The sequence below is a fragment of the Anastrepha ludens genome, chromosome 6, assembly GCF_028408465.1.
Source record: "Anastrepha ludens isolate Willacy chromosome 6, idAnaLude1.1, whole genome shotgun sequence".
Lineage (NCBI taxonomy): Eukaryota > Metazoa > Arthropoda > Insecta > Diptera > Tephritidae > Anastrepha > Anastrepha ludens.
The window spans coordinates 86,646,972-86,657,669 of record NC_071502.1 but is presented as its reverse complement, the minus strand read 5'-3'; the positions used below and the strand labels follow the sequence as shown (position 1 = coordinate 86,657,669).

The following is a 10,698-nucleotide window of genomic DNA, read 5'->3' as shown; positions in this document are numbered from 1 at the left end:
AACGATGAATAACTTTACACCTAAAGAACGCACGGAAATTGTGACCATGTATTTGGAAAATGGTCGTTCAATTGTGCTTGCTCAACGTGCATACCGTCGAAAATACCGCGGTCGTAAAGTGCCTTCTGATAACACCATACGCAATCTGACTAAAAATTTTGAAGAATCGAGGTCTGTAGCAAATCATCAACGTGTTTCAGTTCGTAAAAGACGCTCCAATGAAATTGTTGAAACTGTCAAGCAGAGTGTTTTGAAAGGGCCAAATTTGTCATATCGTCACCGTGCCCAGCAGCTAAACATAAAAGGTACCACTCTTAGAAGGATTTTAAAAGAGGATCTTCACATATTTCCTTACAAAGTGCAAATAACTCAACGATTATTGCCTATAGATGAGCCCCGTCGCTTGGAATACGGAAAAAGCGTGGTTCGAATGGCCCAGGTTGATTCCGAGTTTTGGAATCAAATTTTGTTCACGGACGAGGCCCATTTCCATCTCTCTGGCGGAGTGAACAAACAAAATTGTCGATTCTGGGGCACAGACAATCCTCACATTATCCACGAGAAGCCATTGCATGACCAGAAAGTCACTGTTTGGGCCGGCGTTAGCGCTAATAGAGGCAATATCACCCGAAATGCTAGCAAAAGTAATGGAAAATTCGAAAAAAAGAGCACAATATTGTGTGGCTCGTAAAGGTGGTCATTTGTTGGATGTTGTGTTCTAAGTGCAGTTGAAACAGATTGTAAAGGACAAAATCAAATAAAAAAACACCAACAAACATTCAATTTTGCTAGTTGCTAAAGTTATTCAATATTTCCATACCGAAGCTCGAGATGGCGCACCCTGTATATTGAAATTTTAACACAGATTTTTTTCAATCTGCACCAGCAAAATTAGTACGTATAGTTGGGATGTTTTAATGATAAATTCTTGCTACTTTCCTGTTAGCATTTGAATAAACCATGACACAAATGTGTTTTAAAATTTTGGTGTAACGTAAAAACCTTAGAGTTTTCTTTCAATGGCTTTGAAAAAATATACTAAAAGTCGCCAGATATATTCAGCTTTATATTTTTTAATCGCTTTAAAACCGCAAAGAAGTACAATTTGAAGCCACAGAGTTTTTGAAATCTCCGTTATGTCTGACAAGGCTTGCAAGACTCGGGTGCACATTGTTCCCACACCACTGAATTTGCCATTTTTTCTGTCCGGAAGTAAGTATTGCATTGCTTACTAACTTCCCCGAAAAACGCTTCTAACCCAATTGTTTTCGAAAGGAACCCGCTTCAGACATGACTATTGGCGTAAAGTACCTACGCATATAAAAAAGAAGGGGCAAGTCCTTGCAAGGCACTGCAGTGAAGGTAATTTTACAATAATAAATCTCAGCTGTACTAAAACCCGCCCTAAACTATTGCAGTGAAAGACGTTAAATCGAAAACGGAACGGGATTTAAAAAATTTTATTGGCATTTACCCACCGAACGCTGAACCTTGCACCCATTTACACATAACAAAAATCACGCGCGATCTGATCGAAGATAAGCCTTGGTGTTTGCCACCAAGCACCTACGATACTACGAAGGCGCCATTTGCCGAAAAACGCGGTTATCTCGGTGCGTATTGGCGAAAAATATCCCAACGGGAAAGAGATCTGCTTGAGCAAAAACCAAAAGCCAATATACAGAGCCACAAGGTCAAAGGACAATGGATATTTTATGAAATTCCAAGAGGCATAGATCGTCTAACCCAACCCGCCCATAAGTATAAGGGCAAATTCTTAACCAGTAAGAATTGGATTTTTTTTCATTCTAATTGCATTATTCGCTGCCTTCTCAAATTTTCAGATGCCCGTGACAGACGTGCCACCGCTCGCTGCATGATTAGTTATGTGGGATCGGCCTACCGCGACCCGTCGGAGCCTTCACCTGCGCATTATGAATGCAAGTTGCATGAGATAGAATATAATGCGTAAGCGCAAATCCTTACCAGCTTCCACCCAAAATAAATATTGTATTTTGAACAGATTACCTAAAATGTTAAAGAATGCACCAAATCCGCACTTATTTCTGCGCCACACTTCGGTGCCCGAGAAGCTAATGTCACACATACCTCGGCACACGAGTTTCAAACCTACAATAGGTCGTTACGAGGTACGCTTCTCTAAGCATTGCCCGTGCAGCAGGAAAATACTAACGCCCGGTTTACATTTATTGATCGAACGTGAGAAACGTAACAAATTTCGCCGTTTGCCTTACATCAAAATCAAAACACGCAATAAATGTTATCTCGATTGGGATCACGTTATCGGCCATGGTCATCGCTATCTCTTTCGCACCACAGATATGCCCACTAAAACGCCTAAAACACCAGCCAAGGAAAAGGCAGCAGATAAGGCTAACAAACATATTCAACTTTACCCAGATTCAAAATACATTAATATGATAAATTCACCGCACAAAGAATATCTATCGATACGCCCAGACGGTTTAGGTCAGGTGCCAGTTCGTGTACGCTTTAATTGTATATCCATCAAGCGTGTGATACGTCGCCAGTTGCGTGTTAACAAGAAGGTAGTATTTAATAGTGGCACCGAGCGATTCCCAGAGCTTGATATTCGACCAATGATATTTACTGCTACTCAACTGGAGGAATTGAAAAGCAAGTTGCCACCGGAGCGCCAACTGCGTGATCAACCGGTAATGGGAAAGCGATTGAGTGAAATCAAATCTAAGCTTTACGAAACATCCTCGCACTTAAAATCCTTTTATAGATCAACTCTGCATAAGCAAGATTTTAAATTTCAACCGCTTCCGGAACCAAAGATACTAGTTTCTGAAAAGGAGTTGCGTCCCAGCCTCACTTTGAGTACTGACCTTTTATTTTTCTATGACAAGCCGATCGACGTGAATGATTTTATGAAGGATAGCAGGCAAGGCTCAGTAGTGGGAGGAGTATCTCCCGACACTGTACCCAATAGTAATGCCAATAATGTTCTCGTCCGTACCGTCCCAGATGTTTCGGCAGAGGGCTAGTGCTCACTCCCATTTCTAAAGGGATCTATATACATTTTATTGTACATAAAAATGAGGGAAGGCAGGACAAATTTTCGTCTTTTGAAGTACATTTTACGATTTCTGAAGGGCAATTGATTGTTTTGAAATACATTTTATTAAATACATTTCAGAAAGCAACGTTTTCTATTTCTGAAGAGCGATTAACTATTCTGTACAACATTTTACAGTTTCTAAGATATAATTGACTATTCTGAGACTATCGAAAGTACGTTTTCCGTTTTCTGAAGAAGAACTAATTATTCTGAAATACATTTTATGGACTATGTTAACAGAATTGACTATTCTGAAATACAATTTTCAGTGTCTGAAGTAAATTTGATTATTCTGAAGTACGTTTTCCATTTTCTGAAGTAAAGTTGATATTTCCGAAGTGCGTTTTCCATTTTCTGAAGAACAATTGATTTTTCTGAAGTACGTTTTCCATTTTCTGAAGAACAATTGATTGTTCTGAAATGCATTTTATGCTTTCTAAAGAACAAATGATCCATGAAATGCAACTGATTATTATAAAGTATATTTTACAGTTTTTGAAGAACAATTGACTATTATGAACTAAATATGACATTTCTGAACGACTGTTGGAAAAGGTGTAGTGCAGAACTAGAAAACCTGCAAAAATATGTTGGTAAAGTTGATTAAATGTATTCCAAATAGTTCCCTTCGGACTCTCTACGCCGCGTTGGACGGTCGGATGACATATCAAGCGACTTATTTAAGATGAGATAGTTGACGACGGCCAATGACTGTACGGCGCTTGGCAGCGTTTTTTAAACTGCTATTGCTGTTAAGAAAAAGTGTAGGCTGAAATGAGACACACACCCTGCCTATTTTAGTCAAGCTTGTGCAAACATTTCGCAAGACTGGCATACTGGACAACACTGATGGCCTCCGCTGTCGTAGGTAGTGCGCTGAGGAGAATGTGGCTGCCTTAGCTGAAGATGTGCGACCCCGTCCTGGAACATTGAACATCGTACTATTCGCTTACAAGTTATTATAGACTCAGGAGTTGAAAGCCCAGGACCATCAGTTTCGTTATCGCTTCCCAGCTAGGAGCTTAGAGCAGCTTGAAATGGAGTTTGATTTTGCTGGAAAAATCATCTTTTTTGACGAAGCAAACTGCCGTATGTGGGTATGGGAAAACTCGCACGTAATCATCGAGAAGCTAATGCAACTTCAGAGAACGACAGCTTGGTGCGAATTTCGGAACTATGGCATCATTAGTCCATTCCTCTTTGGCACCCCTGAAGTTAATTTAACTTTAGTGAACAGAGCTGCGACTTCTCGCAGTTAGAATGGTGGAATGCTGCAAAAGAGCGATGTGGACAAAAAAGAGGTTGTCTGTAAAGTCGGTTTACTGACGATAGTTTAACGTGACAACGTCATAAGAAAATATTGATGGAATGGTTGCAATTTTTAAAACAAAATTTTAATTTTATATGTTTGATAGATATTTTGTATGGATATAGAGGAGGAGGTAAATGGAATTGCAATGGAGTTGGTCAAGTTACATTTACACAAACGTGAAAAATGACGAAACATTTATCAAATTCATGAAAGATATCTTCAATTTCGATTGTGCATCAGACGTTAATAAGTCAACAACACTAAGAGGCACCATCATCGATTTGCCTTTTTCAAGACACTTTACACTCGAAACACTCCCTTTCATTTCCTACTTTTTCCATCATCGCCCTATTCTCAACAGAGAAATGATTCATTACCATGCACACAGGAAGAAGGCATATGCAAATACAAATATGTGAATTTATATACATATGCGCATATACATACATATACATACATATATATGCTCACTCAAGTAGGACAGAGCCAGATGTCGAACGTTGCCGAACGCGGGGACCGATTGTGCTCTTTGTCGTTCGTTCCGCGCTCTCGCTTGCAGTTCAATCACATTAGCTTACATTTGCTTGCGTACGGAATAGATTCGTATATTTGATATGTCCATATGATTTGTATGCATCTTTACATATAGATTTGTTCTTTTTGAAAATTGCGCGAAATTGTATATGTATATGCATGTTTATATACATATATTAGTATACAACATATCTTATGAGGTATGTGGTAAATATTACCATACATTTTTTCCTTCATATAATATATAATAAAAAAATTAATAATAATAACATTAAAACAACAGGTATTATTAACAAACTTGGTTTTATTTTAAATTCTTCAAGTAAATCAAATTAATAATAATCAATAAGAAGGCATATGCAAATACAAATACGTGAATTTATATATGTACATATGCGCATATAGATACATATATACGCTCACTTAAGTAGGAGAGAGCAAGATGTGGAACGTTGCCGTTCGTTTGCTTTGTTCGTTCCGCGCTTTCGCTTGCAGTTCATTCAAGGTAACGGCAATGAGCAAGGTAACGGCAATGAGCAAGGTAACACTAATGAGCAAGGTAACACTAAAGAGCAAGGTAACACTAATGAGCAAGGTAACGACACATTTTTTCGTGCGTGCAGCCTGTTAAATCGAATTATAAGACGTTATCACGTCAAAAAATCCATTCATGATTTAGGCGAATATCGATAGCGCCAGTAACCATCACAAAGGTCTTTTAAAACTGGGCTAACAGCACGCGCTACTGCGGAGCTAGTCGAGGTAGCTACATGAATAAAATCGTTTTCCATAAGTAATGGTAATTTTTGCTCTTTTGAATGAATAGACTAGAATAGACTGCAAATTTATGTTTGTTCATTCTTTTGAATTTTTAAAACTAAACCGCTACATGAAATATCCTCTATATATTGGTAACGATACGGTGCAGTATACAGAATTTAAATTATTATTCACACCTAAAGTTCAACAAACCGCAATTACTATGTAATTTGTATTAATTTATACACAGAATCGGAAAAAAGCTTTGGTTTGTTGTTTTAGTAATTAAACAAACTTAACTTAAAATTAAATTCTTCATAAAAAGGTTAATTTACCTTCACACTCTAACAACTAGTATGACGGAAAAATTCCTAAATAAATATAACAACTAATCTTTAGCAAAAACTCTCAGAAATATCACTTTGATGTGGGTTTGGTAGAGGTTGCGGAAGAAAAAGAAGATTCGTGTGTCTTTTGTGGGGAATCCAAAATCCTAAAACTAAAAACCAAAATCAACAAACCGCGTTTTGTACGAATTGGGGTCATAGCAAAAGAAAAAGAAAAAACAGAAACAAAAAGCTTAGTGCTGTGCTGAAAAATAAAAAACCGCAATCAACTTGTCACTTAGCTTCGAAGCTTTATGGTTACGTATACGCACTGCCGTCCCTGAGGGTAAGTGGATACTCGTAAATGGAGAGCGGGGAAGTCCGAACAACAAAATGTTGCGGTAAGGCAAAAATATGAAACTCAGATGAAGGCGGCCGAAGGAAGGGTGAGAAGACAAAATTTCCCTTAAGGACGGAATGAATAAAGTGAAGACTATTTTGAGATACTTAAGAGGATAGCAGCTACAGAATATGGATCTGGAGTAGGTAAAGAGGGGATGCAAATGCATGTCGATACAGGAAAAATGGTCAAGGTATATAAATCAGACAAGTATCGAACACACACTTGAGTGTATGTGTGAATGTGTTGCATATAAGTATGTGTCTTCTAATTTTTGCGCAGGCTGAAACTGGCAGCTGAAAATTTACGTAATGGCAAAGTAAAGGGCAGTTGTTTTTTCTTTTTTTTTAATGCTGAAAAAAACAGTATTTCAATCTTTTATACCGTACCTGTAAATTGGTCTCTGGTTATTATTTCTGTTAGAGGCCGGCTATCGGCAGGCAATAGCAAAACTGTGGTTGTGTGAGTTTTATGGGAAAGGCTTCTTGTAAAAACTATCTACCTCAACATAAAGCTGTGCGTCTCTCATAACCATCATCATCATATTGGCATTACAGTCCATTGGCTCCTCTACAAAACGTCTCCATTCTTCTCCACAGCCCGCTTTCGCTCTACGTTCGCTCATCTTACGTGTGTCGTCTTCAACGTCTTGTAACCCTAGTCACCTTGGCCGGCCCCTCCTTACTCCTTCAGTATTTGCTTCAAAAACTTTTTGGTCACTTTTTCGCTGCTCATTCTTATGTCTCTTATAAGAGAAGTTTGTTACTATTTTTGTTATTATTACGGCTTTTTGAGCCTAGATTGGTATGAAAACATTATTAGGGCAAATAGTTGTAAACATTACTTAAATTTAAAAAAATTCTAAATTTTGAATATTACGTCCTCTTAGTATTAAAATAGCCTATAAATTTTTTGATGTTTTGAGAAAATGAATTTCAAACTTTTTGTCGAAAGTAGTTCTCACTCAAATCTCGTTATGTCTGTAAATATTTATTATTTTTTGACTGACGTTTTGACCCACATTGTGGAACTAGAATTTGACAAAATTTTGACCACATATAAAATCGACGATGGAGAATCCAAAAATGCAAAGAAAAAATAATAGCCTATGAGCACATAGGCTATTGTTATACTAAGGGGACGATTAAATGTTAAATTTTAGATATATTTAAATATTTCAGGAAGCCTCAGCGTATCTTCCCTAAAAATGTATAAGGATGGAAAAAATGCATATTAAGAAGAAAATTTAATTAATCTCTACATATGGATTGTCTTAGAATATTCACGCAATTTTCTTTCAGTTGTTGTTTTTACAATTGGTAACACTATAAGGCATTTTATTATAGCATTTAAGAATTTAAAGTAAAGATTATCATATATTTATCAGACTAACTTTTGAGAGCAGGTAAGCCGGTATATTTTGATACTCAACCGAATTATGATCTGTAACGTGTTTGCTAAAGACAAAAGTGTTGTTGCTTAACACTTAGCCAATTAAGGGCTTGGATAACATGTAAAGTCAACGTCAGAAGACAGTGTGCCCCATATATTGACAAGTTTTGCCTATTTATTTTTCCCTTATTATTGTAATTGATGTTATTTTTTTTTATAAAAATATAGCTCATACTTCAACAACTACCATATAAAGCAAAGTTTCGAACTTTGTACACAATTTTTAAAAATTGGGTAAATTTTCATCAAAATTTCAAACTTTTGGCTCAAAATTCAAAAACAAAAAGTTAGGTATGCAATTTGATAGATAATTGGCAAATTTTCATCAAAATTTCTAATTTTTTTCTCAGAATTACTAAGAAAATTTCGGGAATGCATTTTTACAGATCATTGAATTTTGAAAGTGCAAGTTTCAAGTTAATCAAAAATCGCAGTGATTTTTCAAAATTTTTGTGGTTGCAATCTTGTGCAATTTCTCCGTTGAACGAATACTCCAGACACCTACACCTGAAAAAATTGTCAAAAATCGCCGCGAATTTTGAACTTTTTGAAATTTGCACTTTACAGTTTATACCGAAATTCCATGACCTATAAAACCGATTACCCAAAATTTTTCGAAAAATGAGCAAGAAGTTTAAAATTTTAATAAATATTTTCCCAATTTTTACAAATTTTGAAATTTTTGGTGTTTGTTGTAGTAGGAACTATATTTTTATAAAAAAAAAAAACTGTGGCGTACATTTTCGTTTGACGCTCACAGTATGTGATTGGTGAGTCGTAATGTTTTCTGTTCTTTCTTTTGCAATTTATGAGATTGTCTACATTTTCATTATGAGAAAAATTCTAGGGCAATACATGAAAACAGGCTCAATTATAACTCTGGAAACATTGTGTTTAAAAATTTGCAAGTACATTGCAGGGAGTTGTTGTTATAGTAGCAGTAAAATGATGATTGGAGTACAATGATTTGATTACTTTGCCTACCCTATAGTCAATATAATCATTAAATTGTAGATTGTCACCGAATTTTGCTGCTAGCTATTTGAAAGTTTGTACTAAATACTTTAATTGATTACTGATATATATTCAAATTTGGCAGATCTGAACTCTGAAATTTAGTGCAGTAAATATTAAATAGAAGATCAGCAGCCCGATCCCTGTGGTAAAGTGACTACCAATACTAATATACCATAAAAAGGCATGAAGATGCACACCACAAATTGTAGGAGAAGCTAGGCTGAATACCTAATAAAGCAAACTCCGTTGTCTGGATCCTGTTAATCAAATTTTCCAAGATTATCGTGATGGTTTCGGGCTCTATCTCACAAAGTTATCATCATCAGCATCATCGTGACAATTACAGCTCGGGGTGAGCTAGTGCTTCCTTTACAATATTTTTTCATAAGTCTCGGTTCATTGTACCGTTCCTAGTATTTATGCACCGTAGGCCATCTTGGACATAATCAATCCATCTTTTTGGGGGTATTTCGCGTTTTCTACTGCCGATCATATAAGAATTGAAGGTTTTTTTCCTTATCCTATTGACATCCATTCTGAGTAGATGCCCAAACCATCGTAACCTCTGCGCCTCATCAAAGCGCACAATGTTTTGGCACACAAATTACTCAGTTAAAATTTGTCTTAATCATCTGAATCGTTGCTGGATTAATCATTTAATATCGAAACTTAGTGACCATATAATGGGTTTTTCAGTAAGAGCGCTTCAACTTTTGAACTTTTTTGAATAAAACACAAACGGTTTGACTTTTTTAACTAATTTTTTTTTTTTATTATCGAGTTTGAACACATACATTTAAGTATGAAATCCGATTTCTTTTGCATGACCACCGCGTGTACGTTTTACGAAGTCCAATCGTTGAACCCAATTTTCGACCACTCTTTTGCATAAATCGGCCAAAATTCCAGCAATTTCGCGTTCAATATTGGCTCTGAGCTCACAAATCGTCGCCGGCTTGTTACTGTAGACCAATGACTTCACATAACCCCAAAACGGGACGGCTTGTCAAATGGACCGTAAAATGGTCGTAATGCTCTTAAAGTAGCAGCAACAGAACGATTATTTTCATAAAAAATTTGCACGATTTGCAATCGTTGCTCAAGTGTGTAGCGTTCCATGATGAAATGTATACTAATGAAGTTTACAAATGAGAAGCGAAAAATAAAAAAAATTGCGTCGTTCGCCCTCCCTATCGGAAAAAAGTTGAAGCGCAATATTGAACAACCCTATACAAAGAAGTTGTATGGATTGTTATCGCAGGCAGCCAATATACATCGCCAAAAGTGCTGATAACTACCAAACAAAGTATCTGAAAGGGCTTTCTTTTGTTAATCTGTGCGACATGCATCGTCAGCCGGTTGAAGCAAGAACTCGTAAATTCTAAACTACTAAAAATCGACAATTTTGGCTTTGCAACTTAAGTGCAGTACTTCGTTAGAAAAAATTTGCAACGAACTGTCGCTATCTGCAGCAACATCGATTTGAGTCTCTTAATCTCCACATATAGCAATTTTTTTTAAATTTTGGCCACCAAAGTGATATTGTGCCTCCTACGAAATTTTTATTTTAAAGAAACTTTTTTAATATTTCAAACTGTTTCGCAAACTTAAGCCAAACAATTATTCGTACCTTTTTCTTCCATACAAAGTACGTGATCGAATATTTTTAAATGACAGATAAGGCCTGGCAGCTTCAATAATTACCAGAAATCAACAAATCAACGGTATTTATAGACATTTGAAACTTGCATTTCATGATATTAAAATTCAATGGGCCATAAAGCTGCATACG

At 36.4% G+C, this 10,698-nt stretch overlaps 1 protein-coding gene across 1 annotated transcript; it reads left to right on the top strand.

Annotated features, from left to right (window-relative positions):
* Positions 1 to 997: 997 nt before the first annotated feature.
* LOC128867928 (uncharacterized) lies at positions 998 to 3,218 on the top strand. Its single transcript, XM_054109554.1, has 5 exons — positions 998 to 1,212; positions 1,276 to 1,362; positions 1,419 to 1,784; positions 1,845 to 1,968; positions 2,024 to 3,218. Exons 1-5 carry the CDS (start codon positions 1,137 to 1,139, stop codon positions 3,030 to 3,032), a joined length of 1,662 nt encoding a protein of 553 aa, XP_053965529.1. The 5' UTR covers positions 998 to 1,136; the 3' UTR covers positions 3,033 to 3,218.
* The last annotated feature ends 7,480 nt before the right edge of the window (positions 3,219 to 10,698 follow it).

Bases quoted from the DNA above. Each gene is read 5' to 3' on its own strand.
- LOC128867928 (XM_054109554.1), top strand. From the start codon at position 1,137: ATGTCTGACAAGGCTTGCAAGACTCGGGTGCACATTGTTCCCACACCA. The intron at 1,213-1,275 runs GTAAGTATTGCA...TGTTTTCGAAAG, and splicing joins GCCATTTTTTCTGTCCGGAA to GAACCCGCTTCAGACATGAC. The intron at 1,363-1,418 runs GTAATTTTACAA...AAACTATTGCAG, and splicing joins TGCAAGGCACTGCAGTGAAG to TGAAAGACGTTAAATCGAAA.